This window comes from Euphorbia lathyris, chromosome 1 (assembly GCF_963576675.1).
Source record: "Euphorbia lathyris chromosome 1, ddEupLath1.1, whole genome shotgun sequence".
NCBI classification, from domain to species: Eukaryota; Viridiplantae; Streptophyta; class Magnoliopsida; order Malpighiales; family Euphorbiaceae; genus Euphorbia; species Euphorbia lathyris.
Window position 1 is genome coordinate 98,932,210 of NC_088910.1, and position 25,615 is coordinate 98,957,824.

Consider the following 25,615-nt stretch of genomic DNA (forward strand, 5'->3'; position numbering starts at 1 on the left):
ACATTGTTCTTCGTCGTAAATTAGATTGCATACATTCATTCATTCTCGAGAAACAGATTTATTGAGAGAATCTTGAGAATTCATTCCAAGTTAAGAATTACTTCATCCCTCTGCATTATCCTATATCCTTGAAAACTAATGTAACATCAAACTCAAAATCACTATGTATAAAAAGAGACATTTCCTAAAACCAAAATTATTCATTTGAAATTACACAGAAAAAATAGAATGGTGTGTGGGATGGATTTCTTAACTTAAAAAGTCAAACAAGAGCTGCTATAGAGTAGTCTGATCCTTTAAAAGTTCGGATCAAGGTACAATTGTAAACAAAGGCTGCAAAAGGAACAAGGAAAAATCAGTTAGAAATATGAAAGGAGAATGTTTCAAATATTGGAGGGAGATAAAGATACGAGTATAATACCGTATCCACGCTAACTGGTTTCCCATTCTCTACCAGAATCTCGACTACGGTTCCCGATTGATCAGCCTAAGGAATCAGACAAGAATTGGAATTTACACAAATAAGTAATAATTCAACATATTGAAAAGCTTATGAAATGATACTGCAAAAACCAAATAAAAGAAAGAGGTGAAACATACTTCGATTTCATTCATTAGTTTCATGGCCTCAACAATGCAGATGACCTGACCTTTCTGCACTTTATCTCCGACCTATGAAAATAACCAAGTATGCAAAGGGTTAATAACTATTGATTCAGCTATAGCATAAAGTTTGGACCAAAATAAGTACAATTCAGAATCAGCGCAAGGCTCTTTGTAGAAGCATTGCTGTACAGTCTATGTAGCACCAGAAACTTCGATTTCCACGGTTCTGAAACATTTCAGAAACTCAGAAACTTATAAGAAACGTTTTGGGTCACATTTCTATACCATACTCATTTCTTAAACACCATAAAACATATCAGCACATTAACTGATCTCTTAATCAGTTCACCAAGCGCCAATATTATCATATTAAATCCCTAATTTTTCAAGATAGATTATTTTAAGCTTTCAAAATGAAAAACCTCCTTTTTCGCCTTATGTAACTTGCAAGTAATTTTTCTTGAATATATAAAAAAGTTGCAGATGCATGCTTATAATTTTAAAATTTATAAATATACCTCTGTAGTTTTCATATTTACATATTTCCCCACATTGTCGTTTCCTATATTTTTTCTATAGTATCATTTCCCAGTGTTCGCTTCCCTTTCCAGGCAGCATAAGTAAGCCAGTAACATGAACACATACCTTCACAAATGGAGGTTCACCAGGTGCTGCAGCAGAATAAAAGGTTCCAGCCATGGGGCACTTCAATGGTGGATGAGATGAACTGGTCTTTGCAGGGGAAGGTAAGGCTGGAGGAGCAGCAGCAGGAGAAGAACTAGGAGCAGGAGCTGCAGGAGCGGCCGGTTGTGGGGAGGAAGCTACGGCATGTTGGTATGCAGGAGTTTGCATATAGATAGGAGCTGCTGCTGGTTGCAAAGCCTCCTTTTTCCTTATTATGACCTCACAATCTAGCTGCTTGAGTTGGAGCTCACAAATATCTCTTGAATCCACAAGCCTGATCATGAATCTTACATCAACTCAAGCAAACAAAATGTAACTAGTTACATATGCAGGTGTGTCAAAGTCATAATTCATTTGCTTACTTGATAAGATCCGAGACTTGTGCCATGAATGAAGAAATTGCTGATTCATCAGGAATGTTGTTCACTACAGAGGTAGTTTTCTCTTCAATTGGTGCAACCTTGAAGCTAGTTTCTGGCACAGGTGCAGAATTTGAAGAGGTCTTCGCAATAACCTTGAATTTAAAACCAAAATTATTGATGAAAAACGAATGTTTAATTTTAGCATACAAAATTTTCCTAAATAAATAAATCTCACCTCATTCAACTGAGCCTGCAACTTCACAACAGAAGATTGCTTCTTATTAGTCCACTGCAAAAAGGAAACTATAAATCCTCCAACAATTAACACCTTCAACAGCACTTATTTGCTACTTGTTGAATGCTTCATGAAATAGTGATATCGCACAAATTAAAGTCCTCCATAAAGGGTCAATTCGACCCTTCAACTTGGTTCACAATATCAATTTGTCTCAATGAATTTGGAGTATCAATTCAGTCCAGAACAGAACATTTCTTATCAAATTAATCCAAAAGTAACACCTGAAACATATAATTTCATGATGATAGTGACACATAGGGCTTTGGACTGATTTCATAAAGATTCAAATTGATAACAAAGTTCATTTTGGAGCAAATTGACCCCTGAGCCAAGTTGAAGGGGAAAACTAACCTTTATCCTAAAACCCCTAAATAAAAACTGCCTGATATTCTAATTGAGCATATGAGATCAAAACTAAAAGAGAACAAAACTCGACTCGAAGTCCAAGTCAGTCAACTCAAGTCAATTCAGAAGTGAGCAATCAATCACAATGTTTTACATAACCTAAAGCTCATACAGATATCTAAACTAATCCTGTATTCAAGTTCGTTTCTTGATATCATATCCAGAACACAGATCAAACTTCTAAAAACTTGAAATATGATGTTTTAGTCCCGAATTCTCAAAGGTTATCAATGAATTACAAGTTGAATTACCTACAAGTATCAACAATTAAAAAAACAAACAAACAATAATGCCGAAATGCCAGAGCAAGAAAAAAGAAAAAGAAACCTGAAATCCATGGAGATTGGAAGCACGAGAAGGAAATGAAACAGTGTGGTTGGGATGTGGGTTTGAAGCATTGGATCCAACGCGAGCAACCAAAGCCGTCTTAGGGCAAGGAACAGAAATTGAGGCCATTCCTAATGATCTTTTTCTTGATTTGCGGCAAAACGAAATACAAAGATCCGATAGAAAAAATTAGTGAGGAATGAAAATGGAAAGGAAGAAGAGAGTTTGTATAAGAGAGGGAAGGGAAAGGGAGGGCGGAGATTTAAAGAAGAAAATGGGGACGATGAGATCAAAGCAGAGAGACACAGATAGATTTCTCAGAAGCCAAATGTAAAACAAGTGTGCTTTATTATGAACGGCTTCGATACTTACAATGAAGCACTATTCACATTATTTTTATTTATTTTTTATTTATTTGAGAATTTTCTTAACAACTGAAAGACTTTAAATTGCAAATTTTACTTTTTAAGCATAAGATATGGGTTCTTTTTAATAAATGAAAAAAGAAAATTTGTTTTATTTAGCTAAGCATGATTAAAATTTTCCAAATTAAGGGGTTCACCTACATTCAAGTCAAGCATGTTACATTTTGAGATTAAGTTTATAAAAACCAATATAAAAGAATTTAGAAAAAAAATAAAAAAAAAGGGATGGGGAAGTCTTGTTTCTGTCCAACTAGAAATTCAAGCTGTCTTAATGAATTCTTTGAGGGTCCTTTTCCCTAATGTTGTCATGATTTTGATTTAACCAAAAACAACATGAATGCTTTCCTAACACCAACTTTAGTGGTTGATTAGAAGGATCAATCTCCAAATGTTTAGTAGTGGTAAAATTGAGAGACTCCTTGTACCGGAAAGAGTTATTCAGGAAAAAGTTATTGGCTCCTTCGAACGTGTAGAAAAAGAGAGATAGAAGCACACATGAGTTTAATCTTTAGATGAAAAAAGTGTGACTGTCATTCACGTTTGCAGCGTATTTAACTCCAATGAATTTAAAGATTTTGGATTGATTCGTGAGTCGTTCTCTGATTCACGTGTCTCCAATGGAAAAAACAAATGCACCCATAAGTTTTCAATTCTAAAAAAAATATAAGATACAATATAAATCCTATATATACACAAACAAATACAATATAAATCCTATATATACACAAACGCTAACTTTTGTATAGAGTTTTATTTTATTTTGGAATAAGTATACAAACGGTAACTTTTGCAATATAAAATCCAAAATAAATGTTAAGTTATAAAAATAAATTGATAATTTTAAATGTTTTTTTATGTATTCGAAAAAAAAGGATAAGGTACAAATTTAGCATTCACAAACGAACAATGTAATTGTAAGTCTAACGTTTACTAGATGGTGCAATTCCAAGTCTGATTAACGAAAGATGAATTATTAGTGTTCTACCTCCCTAATAAGATTGGAAATTGCACATTTTCTGTTAATGAAAAAATCTAATCTTCCGTTAATGATGCTTAAAATTATGCCGTCTGATAAAAACTAGGCTTAAGATTGCACTATTTTATATATAAATGGTAAATGTATCTCCCTCAATAACCATATGACAATTTGTACATTATTCATAGGAATTAGTGTATTAAATGGGCCTTGTCCCATTGGTCAATCCATTAAGCCCGTTTGTAACCTTATGAGTTAGGGTTAAGGGTTTAACCTAGCTATAAATAGATAATTAGGGGGATAAACCTAACACGACATTCACAATACACAGAGACTGCGAATAACTACAAAATGGGGGAGTTGAAACACCTTTCCACATGATTTTGATTTGACAAAATTGTTTAAGTAAAATTAAATATATTCTAAACACACTAAGTTTAAATGCTTTGATTTATTACACTAATGTGTTTGTTCAATGTTGAGTTAAAATTGTATATAAGACATAAAGACTAAAAGGCTTAAAGCCCAATACGGAAGTCAAAGCCCAAGTCAAACAGATCAAGACCACTCGGCCCACGTGTGCAAAACGTTGTCGTTGTGTACAAAACGCAGCTCAACGGAAGAAGGATCGAGATGACCTTCGTTGAACAACTTCGGAACGAAGCTGCTGAGTTGTATCGACAAAAAGTACAAGACAGCAGCTGAGCAAGAACAACTTTCAGACAAAGTATTTCTACTTTGGGTAAAGTTCAGAAGACACAGAAAGCTATCTAGTTGACCTTACCATAAATGGAGAGACATTCTGCCGGACTGACTAAAAGCTGCTCAGCACTGACCGAAGACAGAAGATACTTGAATCTGATTGGCCAAGAGCACTGAGCAGGACTGAGTGACAACGACAGGAAGCCGTTTCCCTCCAACGGTTATTTTGAAATTCGAAATGACTGATGCCTCAGACGTCTCTATAAATAGGGCCTTTCAGTTGCTTCATTCAACTCAGAACTTTATCAAGCCATTACGCTGACCAAAATTCTACTCAAAGTTCTGTGAGAAAAAGCAAAGCAAATACTTACACCAAATTCTATATCTTTTGTGTAAAAGTCTAGATGATTATTCAATCATCTAAGGTGTCTTAGCAATTGTTGTTTAGGACAAATCTTTATCATTTCTAGAGATTAGAAAGGAGAGGCTGAGTACTCGGTTATAGTACTCAGCAAGAGATTATGAGTGAGTAGAGGTATAGAGGAAGGTACTCTTGTTATACTCAGCTTCTAAGTTGTAAAAGGTTTGATGCTCCACCATTAAAGAGCTCAGTAGAGAATTCGAAAGCTCGGAACGTGTTCCGGGGACAGGACGTAGGCTTAGAGGCCGAACCTGGATAAATCTGCTGAGTAACATCTTTCTAACCTTAAACTCCTTAATATATATATTGCTTGCTTAAACAAAACTGACCAAGTAAAGAGGTCACGCTGAGTTTTGTGTGTTGAGTATCTGAGTTCAGGAATAGACTCAAGTGCTATCTCCTGACTCAAAGAAAGAAGCTGACTTAGTCACCAGTTGACTAAGCTAGTGTCTTAATTTACTCAGCGCGCTGTGTAATCCTTTTTCAAAGAGAAAGAAGTCAGCCTTAATGTACTAAAATTTAAAATAGTTCCTATCCCCCCCCTTGGAACTAACTTGTTACGTTATAAGGGACCAACAAGTGGTATCAGAGCTTAAAAGCTCACTGTGAAAGGTTTAACTACCTTGAGCTGATCCCCACTATGGCTGAAAACAGCACTCGGTTTCTCCCAGGAAACCAGACAACTCAGATCTTACCTGAGGGGCTATCCATTACTCGGCCTCCCCTATTCTTAGGGTCTAACTACACCTTCTGGAAGAATAGGATGAAAAACTTTATTCAGGCAACAAATATGAGTGCATGGCTTTCAATAGTCCAAGGCCCATTTGTTCCTGTTGAAGTTGTGGCTGGCCAAACAGTTGTCAAAGCTGAGGCCAAATGGACAGAGGATGATCTCAAGAAGCTACAAAATCACGCTTCGGCTATAAACATGCTTCACTTTGCGCTTGATGCTGCAGAATATAACAAGATATCAGGTTGTGAGTCAGCGCAAAAGATCTGGAAGAAGCTGGAGGTCGCCTACGAAGGAACCAACAAAGTGAAGAAGTCCAAGGTGAACCAGCAGATGAGACTGTACGAGCTGTTCGAAATGAACGATGATGAAGGAATCTCTGACATGAATGCAAGGTTTACAAACATCATCAACGAGCTCAAGAGACTTGGAAAGATCTTCACTGAGGAAGAACAAGTCAAGAAGATTCTTAGGAGTCTTCCTAAAAACTGGCAAGCAAAGAAGACCGCTGTTGAGGAAGCTCAAGACTTAACCACCTATAAGTATGATGAACTCATCGGCTCACTGCTGACCCATGAGATCTCGATGGAGAATTTCGAGGTGAAGGAAAAGTCTGAAGACAAGAAGCAAAAGTCTCTTGTCATGAAAGCTGACTCCACTGATGGAAGCTCAACAGACGATGAAGAGATGGCTATGTTTACCAGAAAGATGAAAAGGCTGTTCAAAAAGAATGAAAGATATTCTAAGAAGCCTTATAAAAAGTTTGATAAGTACAAAGCTGACTCCAGCGACAGCAAGTACAAGAAGGATAGCTCAAAGCCCATTACTTGCTTTGAATGTCATCAAACTGGCCATATCAAGTCAAGTTGTCCCTCGCTGAGGAAAGAAAGAAAGAATGGCAAGAAGGCAATAGTGGCAACCTGGAGTGATAGTGATGATTCATCATCATCTGAAGCTGATGCCACTGAGTCAGCGAAGATTTGTTTCATGGCTGACGAACTTGCTGAGCCATGTGCTTCTGAGCATGCTGACCCCTCCATTGCATCTGATGATGAGGAACAGTCAACTGAGGTAATATCACTACCCTTGCTCAGAAATGAAATGGTTAATACCCTGAGTGATCTTTACACACTTGTCAAAAAGTGTAATAAAAAGGTTAGAGCACTCAGCAGGCGATGTGACGAGGTTGAGGAGGTCAAACTGAGTGACCTTCGATATCTTCTTCGGGTAAATTACATACGTGGTGTACAACCTTTACCACGTTTCACACTTTGGTGTACAACTTTTATTTTTGCACACAAAAGTGTACGAACTTACGTTGACTTCCCACTAAAGTGTATATCAGGTAAAAATGACCGGTCAACCCAGTCAAACTGCTACACAACCAATTTTTAACTCAATTTTTTAATAAAAAGTGGGACCCACCATCTCCTTCAACTTTATGTTTTCATCTTTAGTTTATCTCTCCTCCATTCTCTTTTTACAAGCATCACTTATCTCTCTAAATTCTTCCTTCTCTCTTTGAAATTTTCCATCTCTCTAACTCTCATCTCTCTCTAATTTTGTATTTCCTTCTCTAAATTCTTCCATCTCTCTCTCTAATTTTGTATTTCCCTCTCTAAATTCTTCTATCTCTCTCTAATTTTGTATTTCTCTCTCTAAATTCTTCCATCTCTCTCTAATTTTGTATTTCCCTCTCTAAATTCTTCCATCTCTCTAAATTCTCCATCTCTCTAACTCTCCTCCCCCTCCCTCTAATTCTGTATTTCTCACTAACTCAAGATCCATTTGTTGATTGGCAGGCCTTTATTTTACCTAATTCAGATTAAGGAATTATTTGGGCCACTTCCGATGTCGATCTGTACTGTAGTAATAGTTTTCGGAAGTAGTTTTCCGAGGTAGGTTTTATTTTACCCATAGAGTGATTTGCCTGCTTCTTTCTAGGCTATAGTTTACCTGTATTATGCAAATGTCCAACACTTAGGTGTTTATAAGATCATGTAGTCAAATTTTTTATCCATTTAATAAATAATAGAAAGTTTATTTCTGCTTCTCAATTTAGTGAACAAAGACCGATTAACAGTTAAGAAAAATAATGGATCTTATTTTATGATCTGTTAAACCATTCTTATAGAGTCTTAATAAAAGAAGGAATGGAAATTTGGAGTCTTATCTGATTTCATAAGAGTAATTACATGCATATATATACACATGATTGGCCAAGATTGATGACATGCCATCGCATCTTCCTGGAATTTCAGAAAGGCTGAATTACATAATTGAAGCTGTGCTGTTTTCTGGTATTGCCTGTGAGGATTGTTGCTGCTCAATGTGGAGAGAAGGGAGGAGCTGGTTGTCTCTTCGATGCTGTGTTGTTAAGTTTTACTATGCTTATTATTTTGATGATAAGTTTTATTATAGAGTTTGAATTTCATCACACGCCCTCAAAATTAACAAGTATGAATTCGAAAGGCCAGAATTAGAGAAAGAGATGAGAGAGAGAGGAGAGTTAGAGAGATAAAAGAGAGAATTTAGAGAGAGATTGAAGATTTAGAGAGAGAAGTGATGCTTATAAAAAGAAAATGGATGAGAGAGAAACTAAGGATGAAAACATGAGGTTGGGGAAGATGGTGGGTCTTACTTTTTTATTAAAAAATTAAGATAAAAATTGGTTATGTGGCACTTTGACTGGGTTGACCGGTCATTTTTACCTGCTATACACTTTAGTGGGAAGTCACCGTAAGTTCGTATACTTTTGTGTGCAAAAATAAAAGTTATACACCAAAGTGTGAAACGTGGTAAAGGTTGTACACCACGTATGTAATTTACCCTATCTTCTTCAGGACAACTCAGATTTGCATAGTAACATTGGAATTATGCAAAAGTTTATCTCTGAGGTCCAATCAGATTCTAAGAAACTGAGAAAGGACGTCACATCCATTCAGAACCAACTAAAGGTTCCAAACAAAAGAAATATCCCTCTAAATACTCAGTACCGAAGTACTGGTCAGCAGAGATGGAATCCTCAGCGGAATGTCCAGTGTGACTTCTATAGGAAGAAAGGACACACCACAAAGGTGTGCTGGCACGCTCAGCACTGGGGTGCTGACCAGTCAGTGAGAAATCCTAAACGGAAGGTCAGTTGTGACTTCTGTGGAAAGAATGGCCATATTGTCCAAGTATGCCGCCATAAAATAAAATATGATGCTTTACCTGTTGAACCTAACAAACAAGGACCCAAAAAGAATTGGGTACCTAAAAGTAACTAGCTACATTGCAGGTAAGCCTAAGATGTGCTGAGAAGTCAAAGATGTGGTATATTGACAGCGCATGCTCGAGGCATATGACTGGTGATGAAACTCAGTTCATCACATTCGAGCGTAAACGAGGAGGAAGCGTAAGTTTTGGAGACAGCAAAAAGGGTAAGATAGTAGGATCAGGAACCATTGGAGGTAATCCTACTATTGAGTCTGTCTCCCTAGTCAGCGGACTCAAATATAACTTACTCAGCGTAGCTCAGCTATGTGACAATGGGAGAAAAGTTATATTTGATGACACTGGATGTAAAATATACGAGGGTAAAACTAATGAGTTAATTTTAACTGCCCCTCGCATTGATAATGTCTTCATGCTGAACTTAGAGAAAAAGTTTTCAAAAACTGTATGCTTAGTATGAAAGGAAGAAAATTCCTGGCTATGGCACAGGAGACTTGGTCATGTAAGCATGGACCTCCTGGCCAAATTAGCAAGAAAGCAATTGGTTGAGGGACTGCCATAACTTAAATTTGAAAAAGATCAACTATGCCACGCTTGCCAAGCTGGAAAACAAACCAAACAATCTTTTCATAGTAAAAATATTGTCTCAACTAAGCGTCCGTTAGAGTTACTACACTTGGATCTCTTCGGTCCAGTCCAGCCGCTGAGTCTGGGTGGAAGAAGATTTTCCTTGGTCATTGTAGATGACTTTTCTCGGTACACTTGGATCATCTTGCTGAGTAGCAAGGATGAGACCTTTGAGACATTTTCAAATTTGGTTAGAAAACTTGAAAATGATAAAGACCTAAAGCTGGCTCACATCCGAAGTGATAATGGTGGAGAATTCAAGAACCAACAGTTTGTTGAATTCTGTGAAACCAACGGCATTGACCATAATTTTTCTGCTCCTAGAACGCCTCAACAAAATGGGGTTGTAGAAAGGAAGAACAGAATCTTGGTTGAAATAGCCAGGACAATGCTGAGTGAGCATAGGCTTCCAAAGTATTTTTGGGGAGAAGCTGTCAACACAGCGTGCTATATTCTTAATAGGGCTCTTGTTAGACCTATACTAAAGAAAACCCCTACGAACTTTGGAAAGGACGAAAGCCCAACATTGGATACTTTCGTGCCTTTGGCTGTAAATGTTTTATTTTAAACACCAAAGATAGCCTAGCTAAGTTTGACTCAAAAGCTAATGAAGCTATCTTTTTAGGCTACTCAACAAACAACAAAGCATACAGAGTTTTCAATAAACGAACTCAAGTTTTAGAAGAGTCAGTACATGCTGAGTTCGACGAAACTAACCCTGCAGGAAAATATCTGCCGCTGACCGAGGATGATCCACACTCAGTACCCGCTGATCAAGATACATCCGCTGAGTCATTCCCTTAAGGGCTGACCCAAGGTAAAAGTGAACCTCAAATTGTTTTCACTGACCAGTCTACACCTGCAGAGATTGTTGAAACACAGACAGCACAAGACATCAATCTACCAAAGGAGATAAGGATACTAAGAGGACACTCAGAGAGTGCTATTCTTGATGCCGCTGAGAATACCCTGATGACAAGAAACCAACTCAGGAGATACCTCAGCAACGTAGCCTTCGTCTCAGTTTAGGAACCAAAGAACTTCGCTGATGCTGAGGAAGATGAATTCTGGATGAGCGCAATGCAAGAGGAACTTGATCAATTCAGAAGAAACGATGTATGGGAGTTAGTGCCACGTCCAAGGAGTCAGAAGACCATTGGAACAAGATGGGTCTTCCGCAACAAGCTGGATGAACAAGGAAATGTAGTCAGGAACAAAGCAAGGCTTGTAGCTCAGGGCTACAGTCAGCAAGAAGGTATTGACTACGGTGAGACCTTTGCCCCAGTGGCAAGGCTAGAGGCTATTAGAATTTTATGCGCTTATGCAAGTTATATGAACTTTAAACTGTTTCAAATGGATGTTAAGAGTGCATTCCTTAATGGAGTTATAAATGAGGAAGTTTATGTTAATCAACCTCCAGGGTTTGAGGATCCTAAATTCCCAAACCACGTTTATAAACTCAAAAAGGCTCTGTATGGCCTCAAGCAAGCACCACGTGCTTGGTATGAGAGGCTGACCAGTTTCCTGCTGACTAGAAACTATGTCAGAGGCAAAGCTGATACAACCTTATTCATTAAGAGAAAGGGTAAAGATACCCTGCTGGCTCAGATATATGTTGATGATATTATTTTCGGTGCTACTAATGAGTCAATGTGCAAGGAATTTAGCAAGCAAATGCAGACTGAGTTTGAAATGTCAATGATAGGAGAACTCAACTTCTTCCTTGGACTTCAAATCAAACAAGCGAAAAATGGCATCTTCATCAGTCAAGCTAAATATGCCAAGGAGATACTGAAGAAATATGATCTTGAAAATTGCAAGCCAATATCTACTCATATGGGCACTGACACTGTCCTTTGTGCTGACGAGAATGGTAAGTCGGTAGATAGCAAATTGTATCGAGGTATGATAGGCTCTCTACTTTACTTAATAGCAAGTAGACCGGACATTCAGTTCTCAGTATGCTACTGTGCTAGATATCAATCTAACCCTAAGGAATCTCATTACATAGCTGTAAAAAGAATCCTTAGATATTTGCAAAGCTCAGTGAATGCAGGTTTATGGTATCCCAACACTCATGATTTTACACTCGTTGGATACACTGACGCTGACTATGGACGAGACAAGCTTGAACGAAAAAGCACCTCTGGAGGATGTCACTTCTTAGGAAGATGTCTTGTATCCTGGTTTAGCAAGAAGCAGGCGTCAGTAGCCTTATCTACCACTGAAGCTGAGTACATTGCTGCTGGACACTGTGTTGCTCAAGTCCTATGGATTAAGCAACAGCTTGAAGACTATGGTGTTCAAACAAAGACAATTGAGGTCAAATGTGACAACAAAAGTGCAATTGATCTATCAAAGAACCCAATTCAGCACAGCAGGATGAAGCATGTCAGCATCAGACATCACTTCATTAGAGACCATGTACTTAAGGGTGAGATAAAGCTGACCTATGTCCCAACGGATGAGCAGCTTGCGGATATCTTCATAAAGCCACTGGCTCGTGAGCAGTTCAGCATACTGAGAGAAGCCATTGGTATGTTTAATCCTCTTCAGTAAATTCCAGCTCTTAATATATATTCATGCTGAGTGAATTACCATGCTGAATGACTTATGCTATTTCTTGCTAAGTGGATAGATGTATGCTGAGTGTTTAATGCTAAATGAATGAATATCACATACTGAGCAAATATGCGCACTGAGTAGTTATCTCAAACTGAGCAACCAACTACTTAAACCATCTGTTTGTATAAAACTGACTACTCAGAATATAGAACGTTTAGAATTCTAAACGCTGAGTACAAGATCCGTTGCATTTAATGCTAAAGCACGCGAATAGCCACCTAGGATGATGTATGCATCGAATGTGTCATAAAAGCCAGGATCCTTATCGGTTGACAATCCCAAGGCAAAACTGACACATGGATTCGATAAGATCCACCTTTCACAGCTATAAATAATGGGCAAATCCCCATTTTTATCTCTTTACACTTACCGAATTCTCTGGCATAAGCACTTTCTCTCTAAAAACTCTCAAAACCTCCAAACCCCTCTCTGAAACTATGACTAAGATTTCCGTAAACATCTCCGGTGCCGGTCACCCTAAGACCAGTTCCGATGAACCTTCCAGGCATTCTACTCCGCCTGAAACGACTAAGGCCACTACACCGAGCAAAGGCAAAGCTGGCCAAGCCACCTCCTCTAAAGGAAAGCCGACCAAAGTCAGAACCTATACTAAGGTCTTCGAAGACGTTAGAGAGTGCAAGATAGACTTCTCAAGATGGTTCTCTGAGGCTTTCCTAGAAACCGAGCAACTATTCTGTGAATGGATATCGAAGAATGGCTGGACGGAGCTGTTCTCAATCAGAGATCCAACTTATCCTGACTTAGTAAGGGAATTCTACCATAATCTGTGGGTTGCTGACGATAACCAGGACTACCTAGTAACTGTGGTAAAAGAGAAAACAATTTTTGTCAACCCTACCTACCTACTTGCTGAAACTGAAGAATGAAGGAACAAAACTGAGGAGGACTGGTGATCATAAAGGAACTGGGTACTCTGCAACCTTTTGCAAGCCCGCTGGCCATTCTAGAGAAATCTCCAGTTCCTCAATGGGCCAGCACCAAAAGATGGCACACTACCTGCTGACCAATTATATCTTCCCAAAGATAAATTGCACCAGCTCAGCAACAAACTTCGAGCAATGCTTCATATGGCATATGCTGACCTACAAGCCCATCAACATGCCAGTATTCTTAATTGCCGGCTTCCAAAGGAGCACTGGAACTCTAAGGCTGGGCTCACTCATAACCAGAATCCTCATAGACCATCAGATTGACCTATTCGAGGAAACTAAGGCCCAAGGCTCTGAGATAACAGCTGCTGCGCTACGTGCCTTGAAGTTTGACCAACCGGTTAAGAAAGCCAAAGGTGGTGATCAGCCTGCTGAGGAGACTGTCCCAAAGAAGGGCAAAAGAACAAAGGCTCCAGCTGCCTGCAAAAAGGAAAGCTGTTGGGACTCCTTCAAAAGATGCTGAGTCTCCGGCCAAGAAGCTAAAGTCAGCTGCTCAAAAAGGTCAAGAGAAAACTAAGTCAGCTCAGAAGAGAAGCAGGCAAGATGAGCCTGATACAGAAGAAAGAATGGATGCTGATGAGCAACCTCTGAAGAAGAAGAAGTCTTCAGAGCTGACCCCTATTGATGCTATCCCCACTGACTTCATTAATCCTAGTGACTCTCACTTCACACAATGTCAGGGAACTGAAGCTGAGCATCAAGAAGACGATGTACAACTGGATGATCAGTTCATCACACAGGTTGAAGAAGAGCTAGAAGAAGACGAAGGGAATGATCAACAGGAGGAAGAAGAAAGTGATCAGGATAACACTGAGGAGGCAACCAGTGGAGAGGAAGCTGCTGACCCAACTAATACTGAGTTGGCTGCAGAAGAAGAACAAGAATAAACTGACCAGCTTAATGCTGATCAAGAAGAGACTTCTCCTCCTCACTCAGTAGAGTCTATCCCAGCTGCCACTACACCTCCTCGAAGAAGAAGACTAGTAAAGGCAAGTCAGACAACTGTCATTGACCTTCCTGTTCCGAAGCCGACCAAAGATCCTTCTACACTTAAGCTAAAGTTTTTCAGCAAACAAACTTCTGCGTCTCTACCAGCTTCTCTTGAAAAGCAAGCCTCTGTTTCTTCACTACAGGAACAAGCCGACTTGAATGCTTCTACCAACCCTACAAGCCAAACCGAGCAAGTTCTCGATAATGTTGCTGCTCCAAGCAATGTGCTGACTAAGGAAATTCCTGCCACTCTCAGCACTAAACCCAGTCAGCCTACTTCTGCACCAACCATCATTCCTGCCGATCAATCATCTCTCTAAGAGAACCAAGTGCAGATTGCAAACCCCCTTCCAGTCACTGACCATGTCGTCACTGAGAAAAATTCGACTCCTCCATCAACTGGTCACACTGAGGAAACTAGGCAACCTGATGAAGGATCACTCAGCTATCTGCATGCCACCGAGTCTGGTAGACAACTCATCAACTCAGTGCAGTCATTAATCCAAAATCTTCATCAAAATGCTGAACCTACTGCTGGGTCTACCAACAATGCGTCAACTCAGCTGTCCCAAGTCACTCAGCTTTTAAATGAAGTTAAAGGACTGAAGGATCTGCTAAGTGATATGATCTCAATTCAATCACAACAGCCCAAGCAGGACTCAATAACGAAGCTGGCTGAGCTCCAACTGACAACGGTTCAACATCTTAACACTCTTCAAGGACAATTCCAGACCTTGTCAGCTGCGAACACTCAATATGCAACTTCTGATGAAGTTAAGATGCTCTTTGCCCAGCTCCACACTGAGCAAACCAAGACCAACCATCAGCTGGCTTCCTACTCTTAATGCTCGGTGGAGGAAATTAGTGAAGCAGCTCGTTTGCTGAACTTGAATAAGCAAGAGATGGACACTGACCAAATGAAGCAGAATAAGATACTGGTCACTACCCAAAAAACTTTCACCCATGTGCGTTATTACAATATCCAGCGTCAATATTATGACTCAGCCCTGCTAAAGACATTTCATCAAGTTTTTGCTGCACTGTCAGATATAATTACTTGGGTGGGTAAGTCTCAAGCCTACATACTGAGCATGCTCAGCGTAGCTGAACTCGGTATACCTAAAGAGGTCTTGGATGAAGGCGTTGTTATCTTCGACGGCATCAATGAAAGTGCCGACAAGCTTAAGGAGCTGTTCGCCGTACTGACCAACGCGGCCTTAACCAACTCCTTCAGAATTCCTCCTCCTCCCGATGCTGACAAAACGGGGGAGAAAGAACAAGCTAGACTCAGCAGGAGGCTGCTAGAAGTAGTCAGTCTAAGCAAAAAAAGAAGAAATAGAAATAGGCTAACACAGTCTTGTTCTTTACTTTGTAGTTTCTATGTTTCTTTTTTCTTATCTTTTTGCTGTATATGCTGACTACTTTATTTCAATACTTGCATCTTTTATCCAAACTTGAAGTTATTTCATATGATGCTGAGTATTATGCTACTAGGTATCTTCAAATACATCAACTGTGTTTACTGCTTATAATACTTGTTGATTGTATGCTATGATGATAAAATGTTTGACATTATCTTGAATGTCTATTAAACACTGTCTCATAAGATCCATTGAACAATAAAATACTCAGCGCTCTCTAAATGTTAAATCTTCCGCTCAACACTGAGTAAAATAGAATATGTTCCATGAGCTGACCTATATCTGAAAACTGACCTTAGACTTACTCGATTAAACCTTAAAATGGTTAGAGTAAAACTAAGTCAGTAGCTCTACCCTGACGGGGGAGTCTGCTAAGTAATATTAGGTCAACTATCATGGGGGAGCTCAACACTGAGTTCTTTGCTGAATAGTTTTGCCAACATCAAAATGGGGGAGTTTGTTGAAACACCTTTCCACATGATTTTGATTTGACAAAATTGTTTAAGTAAAATTAAATATATTCTAAACACACTAAGTTTAAATGCTTTGATTTATTACACTAATGTGTTTGTTCAATGTTGAGTTAAAATTGTTTATAAGACATAAAGACTAAAAGGCTTAAAGCCCAATACGGAAGTCAAAGCCCAAGTCAAACAGATCAAGACCACTCGGCCCGCGTGTGCAAAACGCTGTCGTAGTGTACAAAACGCAGCTCAGCGGAAGAAGGATCGAGATGACCTTCGTTGAACAACTTTGGAACGAAGCTGCTGAGTTGTATCGAAAAGAGTACAAGACAGCAACTGAGCAAGAACAAATTCCAGACAAAGTATTTCTACTTTGGGTAAAGTTCAGAAGACACAGAAATCTGTCTAGTTGACCTTACCATAAATGGAGAGACATTCTGCCGGACTGACTAAAAGCTGCTCAGCACTGACCGAAGACATAAGATACTTGAATCTGATTGGCCAAGAGCACTGAGCAGGACTGAGTGACAACGACAGGAAGCCGTTTCCCTCCAACGGTTATTTCGAAATTCGAAATGACTGATGCCTTAGACGTCTCTATAAATAGGGCCTTTCAGTTGCTTCATTCAACTCAGAACTTTATCAAGCCATTACGCTGACCAAAATTCTACTCAAAGTTCTGTGAGAAAAAGCAAAGCAAATACTTACACCAAATTCTATATCTTTTGTGTAAAAGTCTAGAGTGATTATTCAATCATCTAAGGTGTCTTAGCAATTGTTGTTTAGGACAAATCTTTATCATTTCTAGAGATTAGAAAGGAGAGGCTGAGTACTCGGTTATAGTACTCAGCAAGAGATTAGGAGTGAGTAGAGGTATAGAGGAAGGTACTCTTGTTATACTCAGCTTCTAAGTTGTAAAAGGTTTGATGCTCTACCGTTAAAGAGCTCAGTAGAGAATTTGAAAGCTCGGAACGTGTTCCGGGGACAGGACGTAGGCTTAGAGGCCGAACCTAGATAAATCTGCTGAGTAACATCTTTCTAACCTTAAACTCCTTAATATATATATATATTGCTTGCTTAAACAAAACTGACCAAGTAAAGAGGTCACGCTGAGTTGTGTGTGTTGAGTATCTGAGTTCAGGAATAGACTCAAGTGCTATCTCCTGACTCAAAGAAAAAAGCTGACTTAGTCACCAGTTGACTAAGCTAGTGTCTTAATTTACTCAGCGCGTTGTGTAATCCTTTTTCAAAGAGAAAGAAGTCAGCCTTAACGTACTAAAATTTAAAATAGTTCCTATCCCCCCCTTGGAACTAACTTGTTACGTTATAAGGGACCAACACAAAAGACAATTCCACTCCTCTCTCCCTACTTAGTCATCGCCCCCTCCATCTCTGTGTGTGTTCTTAGTTCGTGAATCCATGGTGATTGCTCATTTGGTGTAGTCTTCATCTAGATCTGTGATAAGAAGCCACAATTCGTTTCTCGGCTACAAATCAATGGATCTACACTACAAGAGATAAGCCTATATATGTTGAATATTGATTGATAGATCAGGGTTTATTACCCATCCCTTAGAGGTTAAAATAAAAACCAATATTGGTAGCAAAGCCATTCGCTCCATGTTCCGTCTGTTAGGAACCATTTTGCATGATTAATGATTAGTTTGATTAGTTTGAATGAATATTTGTATGTACTCTTGTTACGATGAAACTTATTTATTACTACTGTCACCTTTAATATCATCACATGACATACTAATAATTAAAACCGTCAAATTGACGTGTGGGAAATTGGCATATTGAATTTGCGATGACAGTTCGTATAATAATTTCTGCCGTTATAGCTTGTTTTAGATGGCATAGGTCTTAATCAATCATGTCAAATGATTTATTTTCAGATGAAAGATTCATTTATTTTAATGTCTTTTTATTATTGTTTAGATGATATTTTTTAAAATTAAAATGTCACTTTTTGCCTTTTTCTTCGTATGAAGTTATGGTTTTTACCTAAAAAATGAAACATACTCAAATATGAACATGAAATTCTGTATATCAATGGTTTTTATTTTATTGGAGACCAATGCTCATAATTTATTTACATTTGTACACATACATTTCTGAATTAAAACTAAAAAAATAACCAATACATATCCAAATTCTGAAACAAATCGATCTTGATTTATCTTCATATCTTGGAGTCATTATTAGGCCTATAATCCCAAAGTCTTGATATCCACAAAACCTAAAGTAGATCGTCAATACACCAACATCATTACACAAACCCTAAACGCACTAAAGACCTTTCCCCTTTCACGACCTTTCACTTAGCCACCACTATCATATCACTATAAATAATAAGCATCACAATCGTTCAGTGTCCATACATTCAATCCAAAAAACTTACATTATACATGTTGGAGTTTAGTGTCCTAAAGACAATTGTTTTAGGATATTAATATTAATGAATAAATTGTTTATTTGATCATTTGTTTAATCAGATATATAACATTAAAATGTAACTATATATAAAGGCACAAATCTTTCTTAAAGAAAGTAATCCTAAGTTTATTTAAGTAGTTATAAAGTGTTCATACAAGCATGAAGTGAGACTATACTTTATAATAGACCAATAGACTTAAAGTAAACCCAAGTCAAGTAATATGTTATAGGGGTTGGCATATTACTGTTGAGACTTGCATGTAACAGTGTTTTCTATCGAGACAGGAAGCTGATCTCACAAGCTTTAGATATTTAGATATCTAGACAGTTACATGGATCTGGTGAAGGAGTTCATTAGGATTGGGACCCGACTTGAGATAACAGTATGGATTGATTTATCTAATTAGTGATTCTGGATTATGGAGTCTGATACTTTGATTCTGTGCGAGCACGATCCAACAGGTGAGAGCCTGGAGTGTGTGAGAGCAGGGTTGGGTATCACACAAAGTAATTGCAGAATAATTAATGTCAGATTGAGCATTCATCACTCCCGATAAGTGGGAGATATATCCAAATGGCCGCTTATGGTGAATTAACTGAAATCCTTGTAAGGTGATAGAGTTAAGAGTAGAAATGAACATTTCACTTAACTTATCTTTCAGAGTGAATTCAACTTGTACAAGTAAAACCAGACTCTTCGTTATATGTAACCTTGACACGTTCCATGGTTATAAGGAATTGACCAACAAGATATAGTTGATGAAGGATCGTATTATGCTGTACCTAATGTAGAAAGGTTAACGTCAGTTATCAACCTGACTTCTTAATTGCTCTGGGGGGAATATCATAGGTTCTGCTAGTAACAGCTCGCGACGGTATTCCGTTATATATATGTTGAAATAATCGTGATGAATTAATTTCAAAGGATATATACGGCTAGTGGCAATAAAGAACATAATGGGTCGCATATGGGACTTGGAACCAGAGGACGAAAAATGTAATTAGTGAGACACTATATATGGGCCGAAATTTGTAGATTAATTAGGGATAAATTAATTTGATTAATAATTATAATTTGATTATGGTTGTGAATTAAATTAAAGGATTATCTGATAATATCAATTATAGATTTTAATGAGATTGAAACTCTAATTAATTATCCCTAACAATAATTAAATTATTAATTTGATTAATAATATTATCTAGATATAATTAGTTATTATTTAGATAATAATAAAGTGTTTATTTAATTATCTAATTAGTAATCCTATTCCGAGTGAGATTCTAATTATTTAATTACCTAACACAACTGGGATTAGGGTTTTGAGAAGTCTATAAATAGACACCCTAACCCCAGAAATTCGACCAACACAATAAGAAAGGAGGAGGAATCGTTCCGTCTTCGTCTCGGCTAATTCACATTATTTCTTACTCTCTCTTTGATCTCATATCGATTTCCATTAGAGGCAGTCATTGCGATTGCTATATATTAAGGTTGATTACTGATTAGTTTTGTTTTTCTGTGTTGAACAAAAACGTTCGTTGCTGACAGATTGAATATAGAAGTTGTGGGCACTTTGTTTGCAACTGTAGATAGTTCTTCATAAAAGGTATTTCACTCTTTATATGAAATAACAATTAACAGATCTTGGAAAAGGGAAATAGATAAAATTTTATTATTCCGCTACGCCTAGGCTTGTCTATTTTCCTTCATTGGTATCAGAGCCTATGTTAATCTGTTATTTCATATATGTAAATAAAAGGGTTTTTCAATCAGATTGAATAGATTTATTGTTAGTTTAATTAATTAATTGGTTAGTTTAATTAATCTAAAGATAAATAAGTTTTGATTACTTGATAATTAAAATTGATTATGCATAGTCCCTGATTATTTCGGTTGATAATCGTTTAAACAAAAGATTAAAGGTTTTATAGTTAGATAATTAAAACGTTTTGTTTTATTAAATCTAAAAGATAAAACTGATTAAATATATATTCTAAAAATTGTTTTGAAACTGTTTTAAAACTGTTTTAAAACAATTATATGTATTAAAAAAAATAAAACGAGTAGTGTTTCGGTGTAGCCCCGACCCGCTACTGCGTCTGGTTGCTGCCATGCGGCAGCAACCAGCTGTAGCGTGACACTGCTGCTGCTGAGGCAGCGGCGCCGCCCGGCTTGCTGCTGCCCTACGGCAGCAGCTGTTACGATAGGGACGGGCCGATTAAATCAGCCCGGCCCGATCAATGGTACCATTTTAAAAGGATATTTTAAACATGCCCGTTTTAAATATATATATATATATATATATATATATATATATATATATATATATGTGTGTGTGTGTGTTTCAGAATATAATAACTTTGTTTTGATTATCAAAATCAATTTATTTAAAAGTTTGTTTTACCTAAATATTTGATATAAGTAATTCAAAGCGTTAAATGAGTTATATGAATTAATTAGGATATGCATGATACTGATTTTGTACATGTTATATTAATCTAATATGTACTTGCTACAATTTGATTAGATTAAATATAAAGGATACAAAATTGAGAAGATTAAAATTGGATGTAAATTAATTTAAGTTGTTAATTTGATTAACTCAAATATTACATAAATAGTTTTTGTAATTAACCAATTAAATTTAATTTAATTGAGTCTTTGCATGTTTGGCGTTATGGACATATTAGACCCTCTATAATAGTTATTCAGTCTTTTGGTATTTTAAAATAGGACCTGCGAGTCCTGCCTTCTCTTACTCTCTATTTGTATTTCTCTTCTCATCCAAATCCCTTCAAATAAATTGAAGTTTCTTAGAAATTGAATATTGTTGTAATTCAAGGCGCCAAGGAGAAGACGGATGACCCAAAGAGAAATATGTAATAGTTAGTATTTCCCTAGGGTGACCCTTTATTCCGTTTCTGGCTCAACAGAATAAATTTAGAAATATGTCCATAATTTTCAATGTTGAATGTATGAGTGTCTGATGTATGCTGAAGCAAATCAAGACTAGATTGGATTATAAGACTTAAAATAAAATCCCTCATTTGATAAAAGTTTCAATAAGCAAGTTATAAAATAGTTGCCTCCCTAATATTATAATTCAGCCGACAATACTGGGGGCCTTTGGGTTGTTGAGTCACTCAAGCTCGGGATCTTATGGTAACACCTGAATTATCGAAAATCTTTTTCACGAATATAAGGTTACGACTTAAACTATCCGAGAATAATTGGATGAGTCACTCATGTTGTTCAAAGCTAGTAAGCAATATGATTAGGATTAATAATCAAAGATATATTAGTTATTAATGTGGTTAGTAACCCAATAACCTAGGAGTCATATTGAGATATGATTGATTACACGAATCTACCTATCGAATGGGGCTAGCTTGTTCAGTCACTCAAGGTGAAACTTCGCTAGATAGGGTCCTAGCCCATTAAAGAATTTGAGTAATTCTTCGGATTAATATTGAGGGTTATTAATTTGGTAAAATAGTGGGAGCAATTTAAAAACATAAAAGTCCAACGTATTTAGATTGTAAATGAATTAAACAAATGAATAACATCCGTCACTTTTTCTCACTCTCAGGTTATAAACAAACCGTACTCTAAAACAATCATGTCGAAAACCGATCTAAGAAATATCCTTACCGATAACTAATTGAATGGTTCAAACTTCGCCGACTGGTTTCGTAACCTCAAAATTGTTTTGAAGTTCGAAAAGATTAGGTATGTATTGTATACGTCGATACCCGCTGTTCCGGCCGATGATGCACCCATTGAAGAGATTGATGCCTATCAGAAGCATCGATCCGATGATGAACACGTGGGGTGCATCATACTTGCATTAATGACACCAGATCTGCAAAGGCAACATGAGGAGATGGATGCCTATTCTATTGTCATGCACTTGAAAGAGCTGTTCGGGAAACAGACTCGTTGTGAACGTTTTGAAATATCAAAACTGTTGTTTCGCTGCAGGATGCAAGAGGGCACATCTGTTATGACACATTGCGTCAAGATGATTGGCTATATCACCAAACTTTCTAGTATTGGCTTTGCGATGGATTATGAACTAAGTGTTGACTTACTTCTTACGTCCCTCCCAGAAAGTTATTCCCAGTTCACCATGAACTACCAGATGAATGACTTACATACCTCTCTTGAAGAGCTCGCCAATATGCTCAAGATTGTTGAACCCATGTTAAGCCCAAAATATACCTAAATTATCATACATAAATACATTAAATTTACATTGAAATCATGCTAATTATATTCATTTGGAATACTTTTACGTCTTTATTTACTTCTTTGATGCAAGGTACTTAAATATTTGGTAAAATCCAAATAGGAGCAAAAACGGAGCTAGAATGGAGGAAAAACCTTAAAAACGTACCGAGAATGCATATCAGTCAGAAGAACGCTCGAGGAGGACGAAAAGCAGTTGAAAGACAGGGAATAATCTCTCTGTCGCGACTGAGATTTTGAGAATCTCAGTCGCGACTCACGGAGGCCGGCTCGGGGGAAAAACGAAGTTTCAAGCTCGCCCCTATACCCCCTATCGCGACTGAGATTTTCAGAATCTCAGTCGCGACAGTGAACCTCCCTGCACACTAAACACATGTTTAAAATGGAAAAACGTGTCTGTTCGTTCGGATAAAAGCGACCCTTCACCAGCAGACATGACCCGACATTTACAACCCTTCAACAACTATAAATAAGTGATCCATTTCAGAAATCAAGGTTGGTTAGGTTGGAAAAGTTAGAGAAATTAGAGAAGAAAGTTGTTATGTTGAGTTTCTGATTCAGAAAAGAATCAGAAAGTTAGATTTCATTTCTGTAAACAATCGTGTTGTACACGAATTGTATTTAGATTAGTTATAAACACAGTATTAGTTTAGTTTTCATTCTGATAGTGGACGAGACCAGTCTCTATTCCGAAGATCCAGCGAGAAGAATTGACGGCTGAAGCGCATGAGGTTTGACGAACCTACAGAGTTTGAGAGAAAGATTGACGACCCGGATCTCAAAGTTTTCGTTGCAATGCTATCCAAGTTTCTACTTCTCTGTTAACTTATGAAAATTCACATTTCATTAATGATATACTTATTTATTCAATACATTCTTACTGCTGTTATTTTGATATTGTTCTGACAAAATGATTTTCAAAATGATAAATTGGTGTTTTTATTAAAACGTTCTATTCCATCTTATTCATATAAGAACTTTGTTGAACACTTAACAAATTTAGTTTTTATGGATGACATGATCGCTGATCGCGGCTTATCAGAAATAAAACACTAGTTTGATTAAGGTAGGAATCATCTCAACATCAGGGGGATTTCTATGGTTCGAAGCCATTTAATTGAGTATATCGCTATATTTTTACATGTCCATAATCTCACAAAGTTAAAGTTGCTTTCTTTGCTTTATGAAAATAAGTTCTATTTTATTCCGATTACGGAAGTATCTGCTTTATAATCAAAATTCCAAAACGGAATTGTTCTCTAAATTCAATATAATCCTTCTATCTAATCCTAATTTACCAAAACCAATTCCATCAATTAAAACGTATTTCTTTTATTAAACCTAAACACGTGATTAAACCGAATTAAATAAAGTTTTAGTTAAAAAGTGTTCCCTGTGGGTTCGATATCTTTTATTACTACAAGCGTATACCGTGCACTTGAGGAAATCGCTCAACAAGTTTTTGGCGCCGTTGCCGGGGAACGCCAAAATTTTTGACAAAATTTTAAATTTTTCGTGTTTTATTTCGAATCCAGGTTTAAACATACTTATTTTAACTTTTATAATTTAATAATTTTTCATTTACTAATTTATTTATTTTTCAAATTCTGCTTTGTAGGTAGTTTCGGTTCGTGCAAGATTTCAGGTTCATGCACAGTTCTCGAAGTTCAGGCATTGTACCAGACCCTATAGACCCAGAAATTGAGAAAACCATTAGGAAGAACAAGAAAAATAAGAAAAACAAAAATAAGACCCCAGTAAAAACACATACCGAGCCAGAAAAAATGGCAGACCCACCAACACTTATGGATTACGCTAGGCCAGGTGTGGCCGGTGTAACCAATAGTATCGTTAGACCCAGAATCACCGCAAATCAATTTGAAATTAAGCCAGCTTTGCTTAATATGTTGCAAAATAATGTAACATTTTACGGGTTACCTAACGAAAATCCTAACACCCACTTAACAAATTTCCTAGAAATTTGTGACACTTTTAAAATTCCAGATGTGACTGCAGAAGCAATCAAACTTCGCCTCTTTCCTTTCACTTTGAAGGATAGAGCCAAAGAATGGTTAACTTCTATGCCAGCCGCAACTTTTGCCACTTGGGAACAATTAGCCCAAGCGTTTTTATCTAAATATTTTCCTTTAGCAAAAACCACAAGAGTCATAAAGGAGTTGACATCTTTTTCTCAAAACGATAATGAGACTCTTTATGAAACTTGGGAACGTTTTAAAGAACTTCAACGTTTATGCCCACACCACCAATTACCCGCTGAACTTTTAATGCAAACATTTTACAATGGACTAAATCCTACAACTAGGGGTTCATTAGATGCTATGTCGGGAGGGCTATTTATGAAGAAAACATCAGCCCAAGCGAGAGAACTTTTGGAGGAAATGGCAATCAACAGCAGTATGTGGCCTGCGGAACGTGGACATATGCCGGTGGCAAAACCATCATCCTCAACCACATCATCAGTTAAAGGTATAGTTGAACTTGATCCAGTCGCGATGCTACAAGCCCAATTTTCTGCTTTATCGCACAAAATTGACAAATTTATGGCACCACGCGATACCAATGGTAATCCAATCCAAACGGATGTGGATTACGAAAATATGAGTGAGATCGAACAGGTAAATTTTGTCCAAAGGCAAAATCAAACTAATAATCCTTATTCTAATACTTATAATTC

The 25,615-nt window shown here is 37.3% G+C and overlaps 1 protein-coding gene and 1 non-coding gene across 2 annotated transcripts; both read right to left on the bottom strand.

Moving 5' to 3' along the window:
* Positions 1-42: 42 nt before the first annotated feature.
* On the bottom strand, positions 43-3,024 carry LOC136208551 (biotin carboxyl carrier protein of acetyl-CoA carboxylase 2, chloroplastic). The gene is made up of 7 exons (XM_065999529.1): positions 2,683-3,024; positions 1,888-1,941; positions 1,653-1,804; positions 1,252-1,564; positions 601-672; positions 422-487; positions 43-333 (listed from the first exon to the last, which is right to left on the bottom strand). Exons 1-7 carry the CDS (start codon positions 2,809-2,811, stop codon positions 310-312), a joined length of 810 nt encoding a protein of 269 aa, XP_065855601.1. The 5' UTR covers positions 2,812-3,024; the 3' UTR covers positions 43-309.
* Positions 3,025-25,082: 22,058 nt separating this feature from the next.
* LOC136216138 (small nucleolar RNA R71) lies at positions 25,083-25,189 on the bottom strand. Its single transcript, XR_010683130.1, has one exon. It is a non-coding gene; the product is annotated as a small nucleolar RNA R71 (small nucleolar RNA).
* Positions 25,190-25,615: the final 426 nt, after the last annotated feature.